The sequence below is a fragment of the Centropristis striata genome, chromosome 14, assembly GCF_030273125.1.
Source record: "Centropristis striata isolate RG_2023a ecotype Rhode Island chromosome 14, C.striata_1.0, whole genome shotgun sequence".
Lineage (NCBI taxonomy): Eukaryota > Metazoa > Chordata > Actinopteri > Perciformes > Serranidae > Centropristis > Centropristis striata.
Genome location: NC_081530.1, coordinates 34,717,808 through 34,745,307, shown reverse-complemented (window position 1 = coordinate 34,745,307; position 27,500 = coordinate 34,717,808). Strand labels below are relative to the sequence as shown.

The window sequence follows — 27,500 nt, the reverse complement described above, 5'->3', positions numbered from 1 at the left end:
TTCTGAGCAGCAGCAGTGAAACTACAACATGTTGACAGTAAACAGCAGCAGAGAAAGAGGAAGAGATTCAAGCAGACGGAGATAATAACAGAGAGAGAGGAGGTGAAGAGTCTCCACACACACACACACACACACACACACACACACACACACACACACAGCACTTAATGTTAATTACACACACAGTTTGAGGCAGTTCAACGTGTTGGTCGTCGGCTCTTTAATGAGCTGAAATCAGTTAAAAAACCTTGCAGCAGTTGTATAAAACTCCTGACAGTCTGCAGATCTTCTCTTCTTCACCTTCACTTTTTAACTAATCACATCAAACTGATATGTTCCCATTTAATGCACAACAATCATAGTTTGAGGAAAAGTAGAGTCACAATTAAAATCATCGGAGGCTTTTTATCAAATTTTTTGGGTAATTTAGTGTATTTCTTTGGTCATTTAGTGTCTTTTTTAAGTAATTCTGTGTCATTTTTGGTCATTTTGTGTCTTTTTTGGTCATTTTGTGTCTTTTTTAAGTAATTTTGTGTCTTTTTTGGTCATTTTGTGTCTTTTATGGTCATTTTGTGTCTTTTTTGGTCATTTTGTGTCTTTTTTTAAATAATTTTGTGTCTTTTTTAGTAATTTTGCGTCTTCTTTTGGTCGTTTTGTGTCTTTTTTGTGTCTTTTTTGGTCATTTTGTGTCTTTTTTTAAATAATTTTGTGTCTTTTTTAGTAATTTTGCGTCTTCTTTTGGTCATTTTGTGTCTTTTTTAAGTAATTTTGTGTCTTTTTTGGTCATTTTGTGTCTTTTATGGTCATTTTGTGTCTTTTTTGGTCATTTTGTGTCTTTTTTTTAATAATTTTGTGTCTTTTTTAGTAATTTTGCGTCTTCTTTTGGTCGTTTTGTGTCATTTTTTGTGTCATTTTGTGTCTTCTTTTTTAGTAATTTTGTGTCTTTTTTTGGTCATTTTGATACTGCCTCCAGCGGCCCCCAGGTAATTTGAGTTTGAAACCTCTGGTATAAAGAGACGAACATCTGAGAGTTCACAGAACACAAGCAAGGATGAAGTCAGGACAATGCAAATAGAGCATGAAGGTGTTATTGTGTTCAGGAAAGAGTCTTTAGTCTCTTCTTAAAGACTGAGAGGGACGCAGCAGATCAGATAGTTTGGTAGAGTTTTGGTCTATTCCTTGATTTACGCTAATTAACTACTAATTTTCAATTTTACGCCCTATTTCTGATGTAATTTGACACTGTTTTACTGTAATTTCTACAAACATTTTTTCACAGTGTGAGAAAACTTGTGTGTTTTACGATACTTTGTAAAAATGAAGACAAAGATTTTTGTCTATTAGAATAATTTCTGTTTTATGATGTCGAGCATGAAAATCTAATGACACAGCAGCTTCATGTGTCAGTGATGAACTGTGTGGGAGGTCTGAGTGTGTGTGTGTGTGTGTGTGTGTGTGTGTTAACAGAAGCCTGTTCAGACAGATCTTCCTCTTCTGTGATTGGCTGTCGTCTGTTAAACCAGACACACTTTGATCCTCCCATCACACACTCACACACACACACACACACACACACACACACACACCTACCTATTTCTCTGTAAACCAGCAGGACTATGAAGTGAATTATCGTCTTTACTTCTCTTATTTTGTTAAATAAAAAATTGTCTTTAATGGCGTTTAAACTCAGTAAAGTTTTTGTTTCTTTAAAGTATTGTTTTGGTTTCACAGCTGCAGACATAAATACTGGAACATTACAGTTTCAGTCGTTTTCTGTCTCTCTACATACGTCATCTGGTATAACCGATCTGATTGGCTAAGAGCTACGTACTGACGCTATGACAGACGTTCATAGCGCCCAATAAACGGCTCTGGAGGATCATAAACCTCCTCTATGAAAAGATGAACAGGTTATTATTCACCAGACTAGATCTCATTGGTGATATATTCTGGTGTTAGCCAGGCTAAGACATCATATAAATATCTTTTTATTTTATTTTTTTGCTTTGTAAAGCAAAATTTTCACCACTTAATTAAACTCTTTTAGTAATTTTCAACCTCAACACATCGGAGAAACACTTCTGCCATTCTATACCTTTCAAAATAAAAGCCCAAGACGTGTTCACAGTAGCTTTTAGATCACAGGTTTTAAAATTGCGGCCCGCGGGCCAATTGTGGCCCTTGTGACGATATTTTGTGGCCCCCACCTTGATATGAAAGTTTAATGTGAGTTTTATATGAATGGCACTTTACCGTGTTGTGTGTGGAAGGTCCCTTTAATTACTTTTTTGTTAATTTTATGTCTTTTTTTTTTATAATGTTGTGTCTTTTTTTGGTAATTCTGTGTCTTTTTTTTGGTAATTCTGTGTCTTTTTTTGGTAATTTTGTGTCTTTTTTAAATAATTTTGTGACTTTTTTGGTAATTTTGTGTCTTTTTTAAATAATTTTGTGTCTTTTTTGGTAATTTTGTGTCTTTTTAAAATAATTTTGTGTCTCTTTTTAATAATGTTGTGTCTTTTTTTGTAATTTTGTGTCTTTTTAAAATAATTGTATGTATTTTTTTGTAATTCTGTAAACATTTTTGGTAATTTTGTGTCTTTTTTAATTTATTTATTTTTCTGTCATTTTGTGTCTCCCAGGTAATCTGAGTTTGAGACCCCTGATATAGACAATGCAACAACTGACCTCAGACTGTTCAAACATTCATTGAACAAGTGTTATGAATAGTTTTAACAGGAAATATTAGTAAGATTTTAATTCCAGTGTGTCATTCATATCACATATTATATTATTACTAACTGTTGATGTAATTTATGATGAAAACTATAAACTAATGGAGCCGTGGAGTCATATAAGAGGAGGTGAAGGAGTCCTAAAACTGAACCTGGAGTTCAGCAGGTTTTGTGAGTTCATCTCTGCAGTGTGACGGTGTTGTAGTGAATTATTTAACAGCTGCTCAACCTTTACAAATGATCTGACCTCCTGCTGCTCACCTCCATCACCACAACCACCACAACCAGGAGGAGGAGGAGGAGGAGGAGGAGCAGGAGGAGCAGGAGGAGGAGAAGGAGGAGCAGGAGGAGGAGCAGGAGGAGGAGAAGGAGGAGGAGGCACCACGGTTAAAAACGAGCCATCCACTGCTTCTTTTTTAATATTCATTCACGTTTTTTATGTCTTTATTCACTCTTATTTCTCAATCAATTCCCTTAAAATGCAGACTAAAGGAAGCAGGTTCTCAGTGTCAGCTGAAGGAGGTCCGTCCTCCTCCAGACCAGGTCAGACTGAAGGAGGTCCGTCCTCCTCCAGACCAGGTCAGACCTGCAGAGGGAGCGCTTCATTATTCCTTCTGATGCTCCTCAGACGGGCGGAGCCTCACTACTAATTAGTTGCAGTTTGTGCAGAGGATGAAAAGAACACACAGCCTCACCTGCTGGGAGCCCCGATGAATAATTCACACACACCCTCTGGCTGGAACACACACACAGACACACACAGACACACACACACACACACACACACACAGACAACAGATAAACTCACACACGGACAATAAAAAATAAATAAAACACAACAGAACACATCAAAATGCAAAACAACGCTACGCTACGCTACGCTACGCTACGCAACGCAACGCTACGCAACGCAACGCTACGCTACGCTACGCAACGCTACGCTACGCAACGCAACGCTACGCAACGCAACGCAACGCTACGCAACGCAGGTTCTTACAGTGGGAGGGCTCTCATAAAATAAAGATAAAACTAGATTTTTCATGATTATGTAGGAGAACTTCAAAATATACACCTTTTAAAAACTGCTTTGTTCAAATAAGACTGTAAAAAAATGGCAAAAAAGTATTTTCTTTACTCATCCTTAACACAGAATACTGAATTAATGTGCTTCAGATACTTGCAGGACTTTGTAAAAAAAAATGCTTTAATGCAGGTTTTTTTCTCCAGGTGTTGACAGAAATCTGTTTCACTTTTACTTTCGTACGTCTGCTAAAAAAAACCTGCAGCTACATTCATGAGAAAGTGGCGTCACTATAAAAAAAGACTTCTCAGATAAACAAACAGTGTCGAGTTTGTTACAGAACGTGATGAAAACTGATTAGAGCGGTGACACACGGAGGATAAACCGTCTGCTTTCATTTACATTAACTCAACAAACCCTCCACTCCATATGCTCTGAGTGTGTGTGTGTGTGTGTGTGTGTGTGTGTGTGCGTGTGTGTGTGTGTGTGATCCTGACAGTATCACATTCTGCGTGACGTCAAACCTGGCAGCTGCTGCCGTTGCCGTGGCGATGCCATACCATAATGAGGCCCTTTAAGACCACAAAGCTCGGCTCAAACACCTGAGGCCTCGTTCACTAAACACACTCTTTAGTCCTGATTTCAGCTGGAACAAGTTGCTTTTACTGTTTACATCTGCCAAGTACGTGATCCTCTTAAAACACCTGCAGCTTTATGCAGAAATGTATGTTATTGTTCATTTCTTTTTTTTTTTTGAAAAATATTTTTATTGCATTTTTCAGAACACAAAACACACAGAACTGCTCAGACATGACAAAAAAGAGGAGTAAAAAAAACCAAACAGAATGTGGGTACAGCATATAGAAAAATGTTATGGACAAAATAACAAATGACAGTGGGCACATTTTCAGACCAGTCCCTTCCCCATTAATCTCCTGCTATTATTGTTCATTTCTAAAGTTAATTAAGAAGAAATGTTGCCACGTTTGGAGATATTTCTGTCCAACTGGGCGACTCAAAGATGGTTTATGTTGGTTAAAACGAGCTTGGGTGGGTCGACAAACTGTTTTTCTCCTGATTTTCCTCAATATTCATGTTCTCTTCTGGCTAATAATCATCAGACTTCTCTCTGCTCAGACAGATAACTGTGTCTTTGTTACAGCCAATTTAAAGTATATCATGTGTAAATCAGTGTGCGAGCAAATTAAAGGTTAGTAAAGTTAGTTTGCATATAAAACTGACTGTCTGTATGTATGAAGCAAGATTAACATACAACCTTGACTTATGTAGCTACACGAATATCACAACAAATATACTTAAAAACACAGACATATTAACCAAATCATTAATTACAGGTCAAATCCTTTGTATTTAAAGTCCTCGCTGATTTCTTATCTAAGCCCAGTTACATTACCCACAGTCCAGTTGGAAAAGGGGGAAAATCCTTTCTGATGGAGGCAGGAAGGAAGTTTGATTTCAGGTTGCTATTCAAAAATGTGCTGTCTTGCAAATTAAGTTGCTCAGTTTCCTCCCTACATATTTGATATCCTTATGGGAGGGATAGCATTTATGATAACGCCCTTTTATTTACATATTTGATGCCCTGTGCAAAGGAGGCATCCATAATTCCCAGCACTGTTTTTCTTCAACGAATGACTTCCTACATTTCCCAAAATGCTTTTCATCAACTGAGACGTTTTGGAATTGTAGATGTAGCCATCATCTTGGAGTGAAACCAACTGTTATCACGACCCAAATGACTAAAAAATGTCTATTTCTACAGTTCAAATGTGTCTCAGCTTCCTTTTCTCAGAAAATAAGAGTTTCTAGAAAGCAGCACTTGTGAACAAACTCTGATTTAATTCAGACTTTCACCAAAAAGTCACATGAATATCAGATCTGTTTCTCTCTTTAAATATCTGCTCCGTCAGCAGCAGAAGAACATAAAACTATCAGAGTGTTAGAGACGTGGTTTCATGTCCTGGCCTGTGTTTGTTGTGTCTGACCTCAGTGACTGCAGGATATCTGAGACGTTTGGAGCAAAACACAACAACAACAACAGAGTTTGGTTTTAGAGGAACTCCAGATCAAACTGCTGACATCATCTAAGGTGATTAGAGTCACATCCACATTCAACATGTACTCTCTTTCTCTCTTTCATCTGGTTTTAAAGGGATTGTGGTTGTTGTTTTATACAAGTTTAACGTTACTGAACCGTGAATTGAATCCCATTAATCAAATGTTGGCAAATACTTCTTCATATTTCTTTCTTCACAGATTTTTCCTCCAACTGCGTGAGACTGGAATGAGCTAATACAGAGAGTATTTATTCTCTCTCAAAGTGTTTTTATTTAGTGTTTTCTTTTTCTTTAGTTTAGTGAAAGTTCATTTTTAATTCTGCACATATTTTATGATCCTTCTGAACCCTGTTAATGATTGATCCTGGTAGATTTGATCACGTGTTGGTTGTTAGAATTTAAATTTGCTAAGTGGTTAGCTTAGCAAGCTACTTAGCCAAGAAGTTAGTTAAGAAGTTAGCTAAGTAGTTAGCTTAGCAAGCTACTTAGCTAAATACTTAGACAAGAAGTTAGCTAAGTAGTTAGCTTAGCAAGCTACTTAGCGAAATACTTAGCCAAGAAGTTAGCTAAGTAGTTAGCTCAGCAAGCTACTTAGCTAAATACTTAGCCAAGAAGTTAGCTAAGTAGTTAGCCTAGCAAGCTACTTAGCTAAATACTTAGCCAAGAACTTAGTAAGTAGTTAGCCTGGAAATTATGCAACTAACAGGATTTAATATATTCACAAAGAGTCAATTTAATGTATTTTAATTAAGTTTAAGTCATTTCTGAGCATTTTTCCAGCTGTATAAATAGTTTGTAATTCATGAAAAATAATGGAATATTTATTTTGGGGATTTATTTAATTAATTTTTATTTTTTTTAAAATAGCTAAAAAATGATTAATCAAATGAACAATAAAACTCCAGGACATTATTCATGTTAACATGTGAATATAAGGAAACTCATGAAATAATAAATGATAGTAAATGATGAGTTAATTTTTAATTCTGCACATATTTCATGATCCCTCTGAACCCTGTTAATTATTGATCCTGGTAGATTTGATCAGTTTTTGGTTATTTAAATTTAAATGTAACACATGTATCCTTTAATTCTGTCTTTTAGTTCTTATTAAAAAAAGATTTGCAGGTTTCAGAACCATCAGAAGTGTGCTGCGACCTCTGACCTCTTCAGCTTGTGAACCTTTTTTTTCTCCTGCTGACACGTCTGAAATATTATTTCTGTGTTGAGTTCAGAGCTCCGAGGAAACATGAGACGGTTTAAAGCGAAGCAGCAACTGAGAGCGAAGCTCCGGTTTCCTACTGGAGCCTGAAGTATGCAGCACATGATGCTGAGAGCGCTGCGTTCATGCAACGAGAAGGAACACCGTGAACGGGAGAAAATACAGAGAAAAGACAACAAGAAGCAAAGATTCAGTGGAGCTCGATGGAAACAAAGTGGCTACGTTTGGTTTAAAAGCTGCAGATTCTTTAAGATTTTACTACAAAACTATTTCACTTCAGTTCAGGGCAAAAAAAGTCCACGTAAGACGTTACAAATGATAGTTTAAAAACAAAAATAAATGCTGGAAGTTGAGATTTTACAACGTGAGCCACCAGAAACTGAATTTGAATGACATAATTTGAATTTCTACTGTTCAATTTAAATCATTGCATCGAAAGACTGAATCTGAATTGTAATTTGAAATTTAATTTATTTAGTTTTGGAACTGAAACATTCAGTTCTCAAAATTACGACGAACATCCGGGTAACTGAGGCAGAGCAATCGAGCACAGGAACACAGAGCGCCTAAACAGCTGATTATAAACAAACCAGCATGGCTAATTATGCACAACGTCTCCGCTGATCATAAACATCGTGATGGTGAATTAACCGGCATCACTAACTGTACACAGAGTGTCTGGTGCTTGTTGTAAACAAACAGAGATCGCTAAGTGAACACCTCCTGCAGCAGCAGCACATACACACTGTACTGCTACAGAGCTAACTGTTAGCCTGTTAGCACATACACACTGTACTGCTACAAAGCTAACTGTTAGCCTGTTAGCACATTCACACTGTACTGCTACAGAGCTAACTGTTAGCCTGTTAGCACATACACACTGTACTGCTACATAGCTAACTGTTAGCCTGTTAGCACATACACACCGTACTGCTACAGAGCTAACTGTTAGCCTGTTAGCACATACACACTGTACTGCTACAGAGCTAACTGTTAGCCTGTTAGCACATACACTTTGTACTGCTACAGAGCTAACTGTTAGCCAGTTAGCACATACACACTGTACTGCTACAGAGCTAACTGTTAGCCTGTTAGCAATTTGCAGACTGGATACTAAGGGGTTAACATCCCCTCCGGCTCTGCAGCTGGGAGAGACTGCTGCAGGAGGACTGTGCCGATTCAACCTGTTCTTACTCTCCTTAACGTTAAGAAGAGTAAGAACGAGTTGTTTCTACAGTAAAAACCAGCAGCTGTGGTTGCCAGAACTTTACCGTAATAAAATACGGTGCAACTTTTTCAAAAATTTATGGTAAAATGATATTAGCACCGTTGATTTCCCATCTAAGTTTAAGCCATTTTATTCCATATTTTACAGTAAAAAATAAAACGTTTTTCCATCAAAAGAAACGCTGTTCTGCCATATAATTGACATAATTGAAAATACTTTATAAATGCCGCATAAATTAAAGATTATGACAGTATATTTCTGTTAGAGATATGGTGTTTAGTATTACAGTATATTTTTTGTTACAAACACAGTGCCAGTGTATTTTACAGTGGAGTAATGTATTTAAAAAATAAATAAAATGTAAAAAATACTGTTTGAACAGTATAGTTCATTCTTACTGAAACTGAATTAACACATTTATAATTTTACGGTCTTTTACTGTCATGGTTTAACAGTTTTTCACCGTAAAATCTATGATGTGAACATGTTTTGACGTATATCAGTCTGCTTCATGTTATTAATATTTATTTATTTAAGAAAACACCAGCAGACGGTCTGCAACAACACATGTAGAAGAGAGACTCTAATTTATGAATTAGATGCATCACTTTGTAAGCAGACAGATTGTTTCAGTATTTATGAAGCAGTTTGTTTCTTCACTTTAAGCTATTTAGAAACATATTAAACGTGTGTGTTGTTTTTTATTATTTTTTAATGTCCGAGCCTCTCTGACCTTGATGAAAACCCTAAAAACACACTGCAGATATGACATCACTCACCTGCCACGGAGATGATGTCATTAAATGACAAGCTGCCAAAGAGGCCATCTGGGAGCACACACACACACACACACACACACACACACACACACACACACACACACACACACAAACACACACACACACACACACACACACACACACACACACACTGCTGCAGCCTCCACAGGGATTTACAGGCTGTCATGTTTACAACCAACAAAATAAAAGCACTTCCTGTCCCGCTGAGTATGAGAATAAAAGCCTGTTGTCCTTCCAACAAACACATGCAACTACACAGAAATCTCACAACAACCACACTAAAATAATTCTCAATCTTTTAACAGAAGAAGAAGAAGAAGAAGAAGAAGAAGTCTGCGGTCACAAACAGAGTTTAGTTTCTGAACCACTAATGAACGACTGAAGCCATAAAACTCAGGAATAAACTTAAATTGCGGATCAGACTTGGATTAAACAGGCATTCTGTGGTGTTGTGATTTATTATTTACCAACAACAACAACAACAACAACAACAACAACAACAACAACAACAACAACAACAACAACAACAACAGGGCTTTTAGCTGCAGCAGCTGAGGCTCATGGGAGCTGTAGTCACATCCAGCATAAACAGAAATAATAATGTGATTTATCAAGAATAAATGTGGCTGAATGGAAGAGAAACCCTGCAGCTGGTTCAACATCTGGTGAAACAGTGAAAGCAGGAGAGAGGAGGCTGATACAGCTGCAGGTTAATGTTTTTGGAGTGAGATGTGTAATCATCACGTATGGATGAATAAAGGTTATGTCACAGTCAACTCCATGAGGCCAGTTTTTGTTTGATGATGATAGAACAAGTAAAACTGGAGACAAGATCAAATATATTTTGTATAAAAACATCAAACTTCTCCTCATTTTACCTCTTATGTGTTATATTTGTAACAAAATGTATCAGGTTCTTCTTTGCTCCATACACTGTAAAAAAAAAAACCTGTTGTTTTTAAGGTTAAAAACCAGCAGCTGTGGTTGCCAGAACTTTACTTTCTGCCATATAATTGACAAGAAAATACTTTATGAATGCTGCATAAATTACGGTGTTTCATTGTTACTGAAAATGAATTAACTCATTCATCATTTTACGTCTTTTACTGTCATGGTTTAGCAGTTTTTCACCGTAAAATCTACAGACATATTTTAAATCGAGCTGGTATTTTTTCTGTTATCTTGCTGAAAAACAAACAAACCGAACCAAAAACTTAAAATGCAAGAAATAAAAAATGCAAATCCTAGATCATGTTCCCCAGAACCAAACATGAAGAAGGGAACATTTAGCCTCGTTAATGATATAAAAGAGAAAAAACACACTTTTCAGAAGCTTAAACCTGCAAATTTGTTGCAGTTTTTTGCCTGATAAATGACGTCATCGAGTCCAAACTTTGTCAGTTTTGTGTTGATTGACAAATTGCAGATTTAAAGTTCTTCAATGAGCCTTATGGTGTTTTGAAAGTAAAAAAAAACATAATTTTTGTGTGTTTTGAGGGTTCTAAATGTTGCTTCAGTAAGTCAAAGTGACACATAATGACTAGGTCCTATAGGCAGAATGAAAAGGAGTCAAAAAGGGACAAAATAGCCCAAAACCCCAGATGTGTTAATGTTGAAACAAGCCATTGAACCTCTACAAGAAGCTGGTTCTGGTCCTGCAGCTCTACATTAACTCTGGTTCTGGTTCTGCAGCTCTACATGGAGCTGGTTCTTGTTCTGGTTCTGCAGCTCTACATGGAGCTGGTTCTGGTTCTGGTTCTGCAGCTCTGCTCTCACAGCTTCACCACAACACGTTGTTTAACGTTTTAACCCCCAACAACGACAACAACATCTGGACTTTACGGCCTCTCTGTGGCTCATAAACTACTGTAGTTTTTACAGCCGGCAGTAATGTTTCCTCTGAGATACTGAAGCTCTGATAACATGTGGAGAATATCAGCTCCACCTCCTTTACTGCAGCTGGATGAGAAAAGCTCTGAACATCTGGATGGAGGTTTAAAACATCTCACATCTGGATGTCAGTGTGAAGGATTCTTCACATGTTTTCAAGGTGAAACAACAGAAAAACTAACATTAACATCAGACTACAGCTACAGCGGTCAATCATTTACATGATACTGTCTAATAATGTTTGTTATAGCTTTCTGGACTTCAATTCAGTTTGTTAGAGGTTCTGAAAGGACACATCAAAGAATCAAAGGCTTTGCGGTCGACCAATCAGAGCAGAGCAATCAACAGAATTAACTGCCACTGTAGAATGTTCCGGCACAGTGACAGCAGCCAGAGGTGGACAGACTGGAATTTCTGGCCTCGAACAGAAAGCATTTTTGGCAAAACCATAATACCTATCATTGATCTGACTTCACTTTGAGCGTCCTGAGTTCTTCCTGAACGTCTACATATGTTTTTTGTGAAGAAAAATAAAGAAATAGCTTTGTAAGAGCGATCTAAAAAAACAGTTAAATATGCTTTTCTACAGAAATCTTCCTGCGTTTTTAATATGGAAGCCAATGAGGCTGTTGGTGGTGTTGGTGGATCATCTGTGCGTCCTACGCCCAAACTATAACTCTGACAGCTTTACCAGAGGATTGTGAGGGAGAAGACTAATTTTCCTACTTTTCTATGTATAAATTATTTCTGTAGAGTGGAATTTGCGGCCTGGAGCGCAGTTTTCAAATTTATTTTTTGACAGTTTTTTCTCTCCCTCTACACTCTGGCGATGATGTCACACACTGTGACACGAACATTCCGTGCAATACACACCCATTATAATCTCAGAATTTCTCAAAAAATGATCATGGTCATTGAACAGGGATTGATAAAAAACTATATGACCTATCGAAACGTGGATTAATACACCGATACACACTGTGTCAGCTGCCTGAGTTTTCCCATCAGCACCTGAACGCACCATCGAGGAATCATTCTCAGAATAATTGATACGAATTTACAAGAATTTACGGCTAAAATGTTTCCTCTGATCTGCATCTTTTTCTCCTCCTGTCTGTCTTCTCCATCCTTTTCTCTTTTGTTCTCCCCTTCTTCTCCCCTCCCTCAATCTCATCTTTCCTCCCTTTATCTTCCTCTCCTCCTATCTCCTGCATATTTTCTCCTCTCCTCCTCTTCCTCCCTCCTGAATCTCCTTCCTTTTTGTCCTCACCTCCTTATTTTTCTTGTTCCTTCTCATCGTCATTTACTTCCATCTTCCTCCTTTCCTGTCTGCCTCCCCTCTTCTCCTTCCTTGTCATCTCTCCTCCTCCTCCTCTTCCTCCTCCTCCTCCTCCTCCTGTCCGGCCCAGTTACCAGGTGTTGACATATTGACGTGGCCCCTGCCACATCGACGGAGCGCGCCGGCCCTTTAAGGACGTTATCCTTCTCGGCAGCAGGTTGCTATGGCAACCACGGACCGACACACACACACACACACACACACACACACACACACAGTAACAGGTAGAGAGGGGAGGATCTGCATCTTATCTCCATCTTTTTTAGTCCCTGTAGAAGAGCAGGGTCTTTTTTCTCCCCTGATAAAAGCCTGGTTGCTGATTGGATAGAACGCTAAGCAGGATGTGACGTAGTACTCGATGCCACAACAACACACGACATTTGTAAAAGCCGGTGAAGCAGTGTTGCCAACTTACCGACTTTGTTGCTATATTTAGCGACTTTTCAGACCCTCTTAGAGACTATTTTTCAAAAAAGCGACTGGCGACAAATCCAGAGACTTTTTCTGGTGTTATTGGAGACTTTTGGAGACTCGTTCTTACTCTTCTTTACGTTAAGAAAAGTAAGAACGAGTCGAAGCGGCACAGTCCTCCTGCAGCAGTCTCTCCCAGCTGCAGAGCCGGAGGGGATGTTAAGCCCTTAGCGTCCATTCTGCAAATTGCTAATAGGCTAACAGTTAGCTCTGTAGCAGTACAGTGTGTATGTGCTAACAGGCTAACAGTTAGCTCTGTAGCAGTACAGTGTGTATGTGCTAACAGGCTAACAGTTAACTCTGTAGCAGCACAGTGTGTATGTGCTAACAGGCTAACAGTTAGCTCTGTAGCAGTACATTGTGTATGTGCTAACAGGCTAACATTTAGCTCTGTAGCAGTACAGTGTGTATGTGCTAACAGGCTAACATTTAGCTCTGTAGCAGTACAGTGTGTATGTGCTAACAGGCTAACAGTTAGCTCTGTAGCAGTACAGTGTGTATGTGCTGCTGCTGCAGGAGGTGTTCACTTAGCGATCTCTGTTTGTTTACAACAAGCACCAGACACTCTGTGCACAGTTAGTGATGCCGGTTAATTCACGATTACGATGTTTATGATCAGCAGAGATGCTGTGCATAATTAGCCATGCTGCTTTGTTTATGATCAGCTGCTGACGTTGTGCACAGTTAGCGACGGCGGTCACAGTTGCGTTGTATGTGTGTTTTATACGTTTGGACGGGTTGATAGCTGATCTTGTTGTACTAGTACTTTTTACTCTGTGCGATGACAATAAAGGTTTCTGATTCTGATTCAACCATTCTGCTTGATGTTGCTGAAAAACTGTTGCTTCTGGGTTGATATCAATAAATGATTGCTTTCTTTTTTTGTTGCTGTGGATTTTTTTTATGAAACCTTGCCAGGATATGTTGTAAGTTGCAAATGGTTACAACTTGTAACCATTTGAATAAAATCAATAAACCACAAGAGGCCGTGGTTTACAGAGATTGTAGAACAGCTAAGAGGGTTTTAGGCCTGTCACCATAATTACTATATCCACTTATCGTTTGATATAAAAATGGACACAATGGTTTTTTTCTAGACTCAAAATATTGTCGTTTACATGCGTGACTTTTTGTGCTTTTTTGTGTTGTGTTTAAACTAATGCTGCAAATGTTTGACAGGCAGAGCAAATTACCAAAAACTATAAACTATATACTATATATGACCTATATTTCCCAAGCAGTCATTCCAGCTATTTATATGTTATTTTAATAAAAGTATATTGTCCTTAAAAAGGATTAGAAAAGAGGATTGGTGCTTTATTTTACAGATACAATTCACAATTACTGTTAATGTCAATTGAAGATGAGTTGAGACTGAATCCTGCAGTGATTTCCATCTTGTTGCCATGAGCACCAGCCGGCTGGACATGACAGCCTCCTCCTCCTCCTCCTCCTCCTCCTCCTCCATCTTTCCCCATCTCTCTCTCTCCCCCATCACCATCTGCCCTCTCTCCTCCTCCTCTTCCTCCTCTTTCACCATCCATTCCTCTACTGCACATCTTCGTCTTCTCACCTCCATCATATGCATTTATTTCACCTTTAAAACAATATTTTTTTTATAAAACATTACCAGGAACCTTTCAGCCCTAATCTTAGAGAAGTTTTTGTAAACACTGTTTACCGTAGAAAGAAACTATAAAAAATGTCATTATCATCTGAGGTTGAACTTTCAGACGGTCCTTGAACAGATCAATGGTTCCAAAAGTTTCCATTACAAAAAGTGACCAAAACGAACCTTAAAATATTGATATTTTTGTCAAATTTATTCTACATGTCACGTTTGCAGCTGGCTACACAATGGAGGCGTGGGAGAGGTGGCGTGTTGTGTGCCTGGTGGCTTTTTCCGTTGAGGATATTGAAGATCTCTATCTATTCGTAAAAAAAAATGTAAAAAAATGTCATCAACGTCTGAGGTTGAACTTTCCACCGGCCCTTGAACGGATCAATGGTTTCAAAAGTTTCTGTTAGAAAAAGTGACCAAAACTAACCTTAAAATGTTGCCATTTCTGTCAGAATCTCTTTATTCTACACGTGTCATGTAAAATAAAGCATTTGCGGGACAAATATTGCATTTACGTGCATTTATTTCACCTTAAAAATATATTTTTTTAACACCTAACCAGAAACCTTTCAGCCCTCATCTTAGAGAAGATTAAATCAGCAAAATGTTCGCTGGAAATGCATTTAATTTGTTTTTATAACTGATCTTGCAATATAATAAGTGCTTAGAGTGACTGAAGCATTATTTTTCATGAATTATTGGTATTATTTAACTTTTCACGCTTATTTCAGGCACTGGATCGTGAACTGGTTTAACAGAAGTTTGCAGTGACGTCAGACTACAGACAGAAGAAAAAATAACATAATTTACTTTAAACAACAAACAGCAGCAGCACAATGTAACTATGAAAAACAATAAGTTCTTGTTTGGTACTATACATGTTATAGAGCTTAGGCTGGACAATTAATCAGCATATTAAAGAAATAACAGCTTAGAGTCATGCAGTATCAAAATATGTGTCAATAAGGACTAGAATTTCTATGCAGACGATACCCAATTTCTATGCAGACGATACCCAACTCTAACTCTCCACAAAAACCATCACTCCCGCCATTCTCTTCACCATCACAAACTGCCTCGCTGACATAAAAACCTGGATGAACAGCAACTTCCTCAACTGCAACAAAAATGACAAAATGACCAAAAACGACACAGAATTACCAAAAAAGAAAAAAGAATTACCTGCAAAATGACAGAAAAAAAACCCGAAATTACTTAAAAATATACAAAATTATCAAAAAAAGACACAATTTTATTTTTAAAAAGACACAAAATTACTAAGGGTGCACCGATTGCAATTTTCTGGCCGATCACCGATTTTTAAAAAGCCTGACCTGCCGATTCCTATTTTGGCCGATAACGATTTTTTTTAACTCACAGCTGAACCTTCAATGTTTGAATCTTATTTCATTGAAGAAAAAAAACAGCAGTATTTTTCTTCAATAAATAAAGGAAATCACAATGCCTGAGGTAGATAATAAAATATTGAACTTAAATATAAATAGCAACAATTTACAGGACAAACTAACAGAAGAACGTCAGTGGACGGCAGCAGAGACATTAAGGTGTGGTTCCACCAACCTGTAATTGTCTCAACAGCTGCCGAAAGAAACCAATCATTTACACACACACACACACACACACACACACACACACCCAGTGGATTAGAGAGCGGCTGTGACCCAGAGCCCTAGAATCATGGTGGCGTTGACTGTTTCCTCGGCTCGTGTTGTCGTTGTGACAGCGAGTCGCCTCGACAGGAAGCTGGCCTACATCCCACACACACACACACACACACACACACACACACACAAGTGACACACGTCCAAGTTGAAGTGTACTAAAACAAAATCCACAGGATCCATAAAATCCTGGACTTACAGAGACGAGAGAGAAAAACTAAAAAACACAGAAGATCTCTGATCACTTTCAATAAAACAAAATCAATAGAAAAACATGATAATTGATTCACCACAACTCCGCAGATCACTGAGAGCTGCTGCTGTTTCTGTCACTGACGATCACAGAAAGAGTCCGTCATCACATCTGAAAACCTCAGAGAAGCTCCTCAAGCATCATTCATTTCTTTTCCACATTTCAATTCCAATGTTTGATATTCTCAAGATTTTAAAATTCATTGCTGTGGAAAAGGATGTATTTATTCTGCTCTAATATCATTGTAAAACTAAAACAACATTGATACAACAATTCTATCGTTTATCGTGATAGTTTCTGGGAAAATATATCGTCCTAAAAAACGTTATCATACATATGTAAGAACAAAAAGTAGCCATTTAGAGACTAAGAGACTTAGAGACTCAGAAACTTAGAGACTCAGAAACTTAGAGACTCAGGAACTCAGAGACTCAAAAATTTAGAGACTCAGAAACTCAGAGACTCAGAAACTTAGAGACTCAAAAACGTAGAGACTCAGAAACTCAGAGACTCAGAAACTCAGAGACTCAGAAACTTAGAGACTCAGAAACTTAGAGACTCCGAAACTCAGAGACTCAGAAACTTAGAGACTCAGAAACTCAGAAACTCAGAGACTCAGAAACTTAGAGACTCAAAAACTTACAGACTCAGAAACTTAGAGATTCTGGCTACAAGGTGATTCAGCAACGACAGAACGTGAAGCGACAACAACCAACACAAGTCCAACGACTTCCACCTCTTATTTATATTCATCACCCAAAGTTTATTATCCATAAAAAGCCCAAACAGCTGTCAGACTTTAAAAGAACCCAAACCTACCTCGGCTGTTGGTCGCCAGGTCGGCAACCTTCTGGAAGGCGTCCAGGAACGCTGCTACTGCAACAACCGTCGTCCTGCAACAGAAAAACATTTGGATAAGAAGAAGAAATCTTATGAAACAGTGTTTTAGGATGTAGAGAATGAGTTAATGAGTGTTGGTCCTTTAACTGTTTTTTTTTCTGGGTTTATTGGTCTTATTCTGGTTTTATGTGATTTTATCCTGGTTTTATGTGGTTTGAACTGGCTTTAGTCTGGTTTTATGTGATTTTATTCTGGTTATATGTGGTTATATTCTGGTTTTATGTGGTTTGAACTGGTTTTAGTCTGGTTTTAACTGGTTTTATTCTGGTTTTAAATGGGTTTATTCTGGTTTTTAATGGTTTTATTCTGGTTTTTAATGGTTTTATTCTGGTTTTATGTGGGTTTTATCCTGGTTTTAAGTGGTTTGAACTGGTTTTATTCTGGTTTGAACTGGTTTAATCTGTTTTTTTTATGTTGACTTGCATGTTGGAATGTTTCAAGTGTCTGAAAGCTGATTTTTCATTTCGTACTGAACAGAAAAGGTGGAAAATCAATCTGAAAATGTGTCCTGTGTTGCAGCAGACGATCACACAGAAGTGTAAGATGTAGTGTGTGTGTGTGTGTGTGTTAGTAATCAGCTGTGACCTCTGGTGACTTGTGGCCCGCTGCAGCGTCTCTGGAGGCTGCTGCTGATCCATCTCACTGATAATGACTTTATGGTGGCATCATTAATCTCTGCCAGCCACAGAAGGTTAATTGAGTTGTGTGTGTGTGTGTGTGCATGTAGTGTGTGTGTGTGTGTGTGCGCATGTAGTGTGTGTGTGTGTAGGTGTGAGGTAATGGCTGGAAGGTGTGAGTGTGTACATTTGTGTTTATGTGTTATTGTTCATGATATGTTGATGTTTAAGTGAATGTTTGCAGTTTTTATGTGCAGGTTTCTCTACCGGTTTGTGTGTGTACATGACCTTCACTGGTGTGTGTGTGTGTGTGTGTGTGTGTGTGTGTTTTCTACAGAGCCAGTGAAGCGGAGAGTCGGAACAGAACAGAGAGGTGAGTCTGACATTTAAACACTTAATGAAGCAGACTGATTGGATTTTCATGAGCTCAGGTTACACACACCGTACATGTGTGTGTGTGTGTGTGTGTGTGTGTGTGTGTGTGTGTGTGTTCTACCTGTGCACACATCTCGCTTTTATGTTAAAATGCATCGAAAGGAGAATAAAGGTTCTTGTATGTTTTGTTTAAGGCATCTTATTTTGACGGTCTTCTTGTAAATTCTGTGGTGGATTCTGTTAACACATTGCGCTCTTATTTTGAAAGCAGCATGTGTTAAGTTACAGGAAGTAATTCAGACCGTTAGGCACAGTTTAGTGTGATTAAAACAACTTTACTTGTCAGCTAATGCTAACCGAACGCCGTATGCCACTGTGTGTTTGCATCGGTTCGGACGGGTTGATGGTTTTTAGTTTTAGTTTAGAGATGATGTGGGGACGGGACTGATACAGACAGGGAGGCATTCAGGCGTCTCTCTATATTGCTGGAATTGTTTTGTAGCGGAAAAATGGGGTGGGCAGCTCGGTAAATTCAGTGCATGTGCATAAATAACATAATTAGCTTATTTAATTTGTTAAATAAAAGGACAAGATATGTATGAAAGGTAACCTTAAATGACTTATGTTGTGATCTGTTGCTCTATAGAAGGTAAAATGAACTTGATTGTAAATACCTAATATAATGGGAGGGAAAAGTTTTTAACTGGTTTTATTTTGCTTTAATTCTGGTTTTAACTGGTTTTATTCCGGTTGTAAGTGGTTTTAACTGGTTTTATTCTGGTTAAACTGCTTTTATTCTCGTTTTTAACTGGTTTTATTCTGGTTTTAACTGGTTTTATTGCGGTTTTGAGTGTTTTTATTCCGGTTTTAAGTGTTTTTATTCCGGTTTTAAGTGCCACCCCCCCTAATATAATGGTAGGGGAAACACTGATGTGTCATCACCTGCATGTTGATTTAAACTCTCAAATATATTGTTGCATTTCATTTATTGTGGCTCATTTTTGAGCTAATTTCTGCAGGCTTGGAGTCCAACAAAAACCTGTGTTTTCTGTGTTTTCTGTGTCTGCATGTGTTGTCAGAAGGTGATTTATTAAATGTCTAGTGTTACCTGAGCTGTGACTGCAGCTTACTGGCCTTGCTGATGAAGTCGTCCCAGACAGGATAACTGCCCTGAGGAGAAAAGAGAAAAATATCAGAATGATGGAACCAACATTTATCCCGGAGGCCATTCACATCCTAAACATTGACCTTCCTGGTCAGCACTCACCCTGCTACTGTTTAAATCAGGGGAAGATCCCTTTATGTGAACGTCGTCACACTTTATTCAGCTTGTTGTACTTTAATTGGTCGTGTTGTCTGTCTCATTGTTGTCATATCTTTTGCTTGATTTTAATTAATTATTATTATTATTATTATTATTAACTAATGTGACCGACTAATGTGTGACCAGCTAATGTGACCGGCTAATGTGCGACTGGCTAATGTAGCCGGCTAATGTGCGACCAGCTAATGTGACCTGCTAATGTGACCTGCTAATGTGACCAGCTAATGTGACCTGCTAATGTGACCTGCTAATGTGACCGGCTAATGTGCGACCGGCTAATGTGCGACCGGCTATTGTGACCGGCTAATGTGCAACCGGCTAATGTGACCTGCTAATGTGACCGGCTAATGTGCAACCGGCTAATGTGACCGGCTAATGCGACCAGCTAATGTGACCGGCCAATGTGACCGGCCAATGTGCGACAGGCTAATGTGCGACAGGCTAATGGGACCGGCTAATGCGACCGGCTAATGTGCGACTGGCTAATGTGACCGGCTAATGTGACCGGCTAATGTGACCTGCTAATGTGACCGGCTAATGTGCAACCGGCTAATGTGACCGGCTAATGCGACCGGCTAATGTGACCGGCCAATGTGCGACAGGCTAATGTGCGACAGGCTAATGGGACCGGCTACTGCGACCGGCTAATGTGCGACTGGCTAATGTGACCTGCTAATGTGACCGGCTAATGTGCAACAGGCTAATGTGCGACCGGCTAATGTGCGACCGGCTAATGCGACCGGCTAATGTGCGACCGGCTAATGTGCGACAGGCTAATGTGCGACAGGCTAATGCGACCTGCTAATGCGACCGGCTAATGTGCGACTGGCTAATGTGACCTGCTAATGCGACCGGCTAATGTGCAACAGGCTAATGTGCGACCGGCTAATGCGACCGGCTAATGTGCAACAGGCTAATATGTGACCGGCTAATGTGCAACCGGTTAATGCTAATTCGGTTTTTAAAGTGTCATGTAAACGTACTGAGTGTGGATTGATCGTGTCTGTAATCAGGTCAGTGTGTCTGTGCTGATTGAAGAGTTTCAGGTCAGTGTGTCACTGTTTGATGTGAAGCTGAAACTTCTGAAAACACACCAGCAATAACGTCCATCAGGCTCAAATCTGTCTGCATTCATTCTGCACAAACATTTACACGATAAACTCCAAATTCCTCCTCAAAAAATAAAGTTCAACACGTCCAAATCCTCAACAAAACCCCACAAACTGTTATCATCATCAGCTGCAGCAGTGAGCCGACAGACAGCCAGCAGACGGATCGATACTCAGATCCATAAGCCCCGCCCACCCGGCACGTCCACAGGAAGCCAAACAAACACGCCCCCAGGCTGCAGATCCAGTCGGGACCCTCAGTCTGGGTTAACATCACACAGACAGGCTGAGCTGCAGCGCTGCGGCTGTTTTCACATGCAGGAAACACAAAGAGTGAAGCAGAGAGCTGGGGACGCTGCTCATGTCAGCGGGGGTCCCCTGGTGTTTTTAGGAGGGTGGGGCGGCTTTTTTTACTGCAGTGAAACATCATCTGAGGCCTCGGTGTTCACTCTGCGGATGCTGGAGACACCAGCTCAGATACAAGACTATTCTATTACTATACTACTGTTATACTGTGGATTTTTTCTTCTTCCTCTTCCAGACACAATTTTGTCCCGCTACTACACAAATTATATATCAAAACGTGCGGTTCCATCGGGATCGGTTACTTTTCTCTACGGAATGTGAATGAAAAACTGCCCAAAATTTTGCATTGAAATGAATGGGACGGCTGGAAAAAAATGAGCGAAAAAGAACAATAATTGGAGATTTTTAAACGTCTACTTCTCCGGCATAATTTCACCTAGAGACTCCATTTAAACTTTAAACAGTAGACACAAGTCTTGTGTATCGGTGTATTAATCCACGTTTCGATAGGTCATATAGTTTTTTATCAATCCCTGTTCAATGACCATGATCATTTTTGGAGAAATTCTGAGATTATAATGGGTGTGTATTGCACGGAATGTTCGTGTCACAGTGTGTGACATCATCGCCAGAGTGTAGAGGGAGAGAAAAAACTGTCAAAAAATAAATTAGAAAACTGCGCTCCAGGCCGCAAATTCCACTCTACAGAAATAATTTATACATAGAAACGTAGGAAAATTAGTCTTCTCCCTCACAATCCTCTGGTAAAGCTGTCAGAGTTATAGTTTGGGCGTAGGACGCACAGATGATCCACCAACACCACCAACAGCCTCATTGGCTCCCATATTAAAAACGCAGGAAGATTTCCGTAGGAAAGCATATTTAACAGTTTTTTTAGATCGCTCTAACAAAGCTATTTTTTCATTTTTCTTCACAAAAAACATATGTAGACGTTCAGGAAGAACTCAGGACGCTCAAAGTGAAGTCGGATCAATGATAGGTATTATGGTTTTGCCAAAAATGCTTTCTGTTCGAGGCCAGAAATTCCAGTCTGTCTACCTCTGGCTGCTGTCACTGTTCCAGAACATTCTACAGCTGCAGTTAATTCTATTGATTGCTCTGATACACACACACACACACACATTTTGAGGTTAAAGGTCATAGGTTGCTGTATAAATAAATACTTGAAAAGGAATGCTTGTTGTAGGTGTGCTCCTTGTATATTATATAGTATCATAACATTACTAGTATTAATTGTTATAAATCTCTGAAGAATCTCATCATAGTGTACACACACTGGCAGTAGCCCCCGTGGCCCTTTCACTATTTACCCAGAGGACATTTTCTGGTTTAGAATTACCATTCACACACACATATAAAACAAAACACATTTACACACTATAGTAAAAACCTCACACACAAAAATTTCAGTTTTTTACTATAGTGTGTGAATGTGTTTTGTTTTATATAAGTGTGTGTGAATGGTAATTCTGAATTATGTCCCTGTCTGCCCTTCATACATAGAGCTCTGTTCTTACAGTGTAGTGCATTTTTTTCACTGCCACACACACACACACACACACACACACACACACTAATGGTGTATTAGTATTGTGTGTGTGGTGCTGCTCTCTGTGGGCGTGGCACTTTTTTGTCGGCGTCATCAGCGTCCCTCGTTCACACACACATACACACACACACACACACACACACACACACACACACACAGCTGAGGTGTGTGTGTGTGTGTGTGTGTTCAGCCTTGTGATGCCCGGCGTCATCGCCTGGCTACCGTTGCTATGGTAACGCTGCTGCTGCTGCAGCTGCAGAGCCGATTCACTTCAGACGGAGAGAGAGAGACAGAAAGATATTTATGGGGAGGGTCACACGTGCAAACACACACACACACACACACACACACACTGTTTTTCTTTGTTTCTCTGTTTTTGTATTCAACACGTTTTTCTTGGTTTCCTCCATGCACACACACACAATCTTTCATTTCATCATCAATCATTTTTTCTCACACATTTCATCATCTCATTCATCATTCTCTCTCTACTACACTGTATATAAACACACACACACACCTTCATCTCCTGCACACACACACACACACACAACGCAGCGAGGCGAGGCGAGGGCGGGGCCGCCGCATCAATCAGTCACTGAGGACATAAATTGTCACCGTGGCAACAGCCGGAGGCAGCAGCAGCAGCAGCAGCAGCAGGCTGCAGGTCCTCCAGGAATCCTGGTCTGTTTGTTGGGCTTTAAGAGGAGAAATCCCTGTTTGTTTCTTCTTTACTGCTGATCCTGTCAGACAGACACACTCAGCTGACTCTGAGAGTCTCTGAGGCGTTAGAAAATTCATCATCAGGCATCTAGACTCTCTAAAGGTCCCGAGGAGGATCAGACTGGAAGCAGCAGGACTTCATAATGACCCACATGCTTTAGATGATTCACTGACATTTAAACATGACTGGATTGAACCAATAAAGTCCTAAAAAACACCATTATAAAGAAACTGTGTTGGGAAATTATGGATGAAACTGAATTTGAATTATATTTGAGTTATATTTGTCGTTTTTTGTAATTTTGTGTGGGGGTTTTTGTCATTTTATGTGGGTTTTTTTGTCATTTGTGTGTTTTTTGTATTTTTTTAAATTCATTTTGTGTGTTTTTTGTCATTTTGTGTGTGTTTTTTTGTCATTTTGTGTGTTTTTTTATTCATTTTGTGTCTTTTTTGGTCATTTTGTGTGTGTGTTTGGTAATTCTGTCTATTTTTTGTCATTTTGTGTGTTTTTTTGTCATTTTGTGTATTTTTTAAATTCATTTTGTGTGCCTTTTTGTCATTTTATGTGTGTTTTTATTCATTTGGTGTGTTTTTTGTCATTGTGTGTGTGTTTGTTAATTCATTTTGTGTCTTTTTTTTGTAATTGTGTGTCTTTTTTGGTCATTTTGTGTTTTTCTTGATCATTTAGTATGTTTTTTCTATTCATTTTGTGTGTTTTCCATCAGTTTGTGTCTTTCTTGGTCATTTAGTTTCTTGTTTTGGTCATTTTGTGTCTTTTTTCATTCTTTTTGAGTGTTTTTAATGCAAATATCCAAGTTAAGCGATTCAAATTCAAATATAAATCATTCAGATTCAGTTTCTGGTGGCTCATATATTTCAGCCCGTCAGGAAATGTTGCTGCTGAGACTCAGAGGAGAAGATTGATATTATTGTGTCGTCTGAATGTGTAAAGCTGAGTGTAAAGAAGTGGGAAACGGCTCACTAAAGCTCACTAATTAACACATTGTGTCTCTTTTGTTTAATGCAGACAAAAACTAAGGTGTAAACCCGTCTCGTCGGGGCGTTACGAGGAGCTACGAGGAGTTACTGTACGTGCTGGAGAAGTTGCCAGGTTACAGCGAGCAGCTGGTGAAACAGGGAAACAGGAAATAATCACCATAAAACAGGGAAATGTGGTTTTTTACTAAAGAGTTGGACCAATAGGAGGTTTTTTCATCTGGTTTCTCAGATCAGATCAGATTGTCCTTTATTGTCATTGCACAGTAACAAGTACGAGGACAACGAAATTACGCATCAACCCGTCCAAACGTATACTACTATATACTAAATAACACACAGATAATATAAGACAGAGGTGGACAGGACAGGGCAGTTTTACCAGACAGCTTGAAGCCAGGGCTGATTGGAGGAGGCCAGATAAGATTGGAATTTGGGCTGCAGGAGAAAGTGGCAGTGAAATTTTCTGCTACTCATCCTCTCCATAATAATATCCATCTTCTCCGGATCGATCCTGTCATTTTTCCAGGGCCGTCAGTCGCTCCATGATTTTATCCAGAGTGAACGTTCTGACCGTTTTCTGTGTGTCTCTATAAACCAGAGCAAAGCCTAATCCAATCAGAAAACGGACTGTTATCAAGGTTCAGAATAGATAGAGATCTTCTATATCCTCCATGGAGAGAGCCGCCAGGCACACGACACGCCACTCCTCCACCACGCCCTCTTAATCAGTTATATTTGTTGTTTTTTGTAATTTTGTGTCTTTTTTAGTCATTTTGTGTCTTTTATGGTCATTTTGTGTCTATTTTATTATTTTGTGGGTTTTTATTTTGTCATTTTGTCTGTTTTTTGTCATTTTAGCTTTTTGGTACTTTGTGTGGGTTTTTTTTTTAAATTCATTTTGTCTATTTTTGGTCATTTTGTAGGTTTTTTAAATTCATTTTAGTTTTTTTTTGTCATTTTGTGAGTTTTTTGGGTTCATTTTGTCTATTCTTTGTGTATTTTTTATTCATTTTGTGTCTTTTTTCTCGTTTTTTGTATTAATTTTGTGTCTTTTATGGTCATTTTTTATTTTGTGTGTGTTTTTTGTCATTTTATGTCTTTTTTGTCATTGTGTGATAGATAGAGATCTGCAAACAGCTGGACTAACTGGTTTAGGAGTCTATAACTTTTAAGTGACAATCACTTCCCTTCAAATCTCTACAAAGCTATGATTCTGTGAGTGAATATCTGTCCACTTTATTTGCCCAAAACTGTCCCTGCAGCTGCAGATTTCACCTCTTAAACATCAGACAGCGAACACATCGGAGCAGAAAAGACCAAAGTCAGCGAGAGTCAAAAGCCAATAAAACAAAAACAAACCTAAACAAAGTGACAAAGTGACAAAGTGACCCATTTGGCCCAAGCTCAGTCCGTGACGTTTCCATGACGATCACGATACTGAGAGAGAGAGAGAGAGAGAGAGAGAGAGAGAGAGAGAGAGAGAGAGAGAGAAGAGAGAGAGAGAGAGAGAGAGAGAGAGAGAGAGAGAGACGAGAGAAAGAGAAGAGAGAGGAGAGAGAGAGAGAGAGAGGGAGAGAGAGAGAAGAGAGAGAGAGGATTATTTTAGCTCTGAGGTGATTAAGACGACAGCTCAAGATAATGGTGATTAGCATTCAGCTAATACGCTCTGCTGCATTACTTTAAACACACACACACACACAGCACACACACACACACACACACACACGTGTGTCTCAGCCTTGAACTCAGTCGTGTTTGTATTGATAAAGGAGGTTCCATCAGATGTTCTCCATCCTTCTACTTCCTGTCTATTGTCTTCTCTCACAGGAACAACAGGAAGTCCGCTGCGTCACATCCGACACGCTCATTGTTGGTCAAGCAGCTGCAGTTTAAAATATATAAATATAGACACTCAGCGGCCACTTTATTAGGTACACCTGTGCAACTGTTCGCGACTGTTCCACAATTTCTTTTTTTCTGGTTATTTTTGATAATTTCAACTATTTTCTGGTCATTTTGACCTTTTTGTGTATTTTCTACTTTTCTCTAGTAATTGTGACTTTTTTCTTTTAATTCAGTTTTTTTTCTGGTAATTTTGACCTTTTTTGGCTAATTTCTACTTTTTTTCTGGTAATTTTGACTTTTTTCTTGTATTTCTACTATTTTCTTAGCCTGGCTAACACCAGACTATTCCTCAAATGAGGTCTAGTCTGGCAACGAGCAATGTATTTCTCCGTAGAGGAGGTGTGGTTTACGATCCTCCGGAGCCGTTTATTGGACGCTTAGAATGTCTATCAAAGCGTCTGTAGGTAGCTCTTAGCCAATCAGATCAGTTATACCAGATGACGTAGTAGAGCAACAGAGATGGATGTTTGTTGTGTGTGTGTCTGTGAGAGAGTGTTGCTGCTGCTTTGCTTCTCCAGTTCTCGCTTTCTTGCAAGATTATTTATTTTCACGCTTTATTCCCCCTCATGTCATTCTGCCACACACATCCACTGATTTTATGGGCAATAAACAAGCTGCTGGGGGTCTCTGGGGGCCTCACTGTCCGCGGTAGTGGGGCTATTAGCCCCGCTAGCGGCTATTAGCTATTAGCCGCTAGCGGCGCTAATAGCCGCTAGCGGCTAATAGCCCCGCTACCATAACGCCGGTGATCTCAGCGGAAGCCGCTGAGAGACCTTTCGCCTTTCAACTTTCGCTCTAAACTATTTAAAACCACCGTCTACAGCTAAAGAGAGTTTCGCGTCTGCAGCAGCCATGTTGGAATCGGAAAACTACAAGCTTCCAAGTGCCGAGTATTACGCGTCATCGTCTTGCCGTCCCTCCCCGCTCTGTGATTGGATCCCTAAAACAGGGCTAGGAATCCTTCCTGGTTTCCAGACCCCGCCGCAGTTCGAAATTAAACTTTGAGCGCGCAAGGCAGGCTACTATTTTCTGGTAATTTTGACCTTTTTGGGGGGTAATTTCTACTCTTTTTCTGGTGATTTTGACCATTTCTTTTGGTCATTTACGCTGTCTCTGGGGATTTTTTCTCGTCTCTGGAAGGCAGCTTCAGAGTTTACTGCTGCGGCTCGTTCTCCTTTTTCCCTTTTGTTTTAGAAAATTCGTCTTGCCCTTTAGGGGTGACGCGTCCGTCAAGCCTTTAGGACCAGTGTTTCCCACAAGATTTTCTGAGACAATGATGGGGGACGCAAAGAAAATAGACCATTTTTGCCCTAAAAGCCTAAATTTTGTTGCCTC

At 39.2% G+C, this 27,500-nt stretch overlaps 1 protein-coding gene across 2 annotated transcripts in view; it reads right to left on the bottom strand.

The window, feature by feature from the left end:
* Positions 1 to 27,500, bottom strand: part of LOC131984802 (protein MTSS 1-like) — a 72,232-nt gene that overhangs the window by 38,277 nt on the left and 6,455 nt on the right. For both annotated transcript variants that reach the window (XM_059349780.1, XM_059349779.1), the window contains exons 2-3: positions 19,338 to 19,399; positions 17,157 to 17,230 (exon numbers count right to left, since the gene is read on the bottom strand). In XM_059349780.1, the coding sequence (XP_059205763.1) occupies positions 17,157 to 17,230; positions 19,338 to 19,399 (136 nt within the window). The remainder of the gene's footprint in view (positions 1 to 17,156; positions 17,231 to 19,337; positions 19,400 to 27,500) is intronic.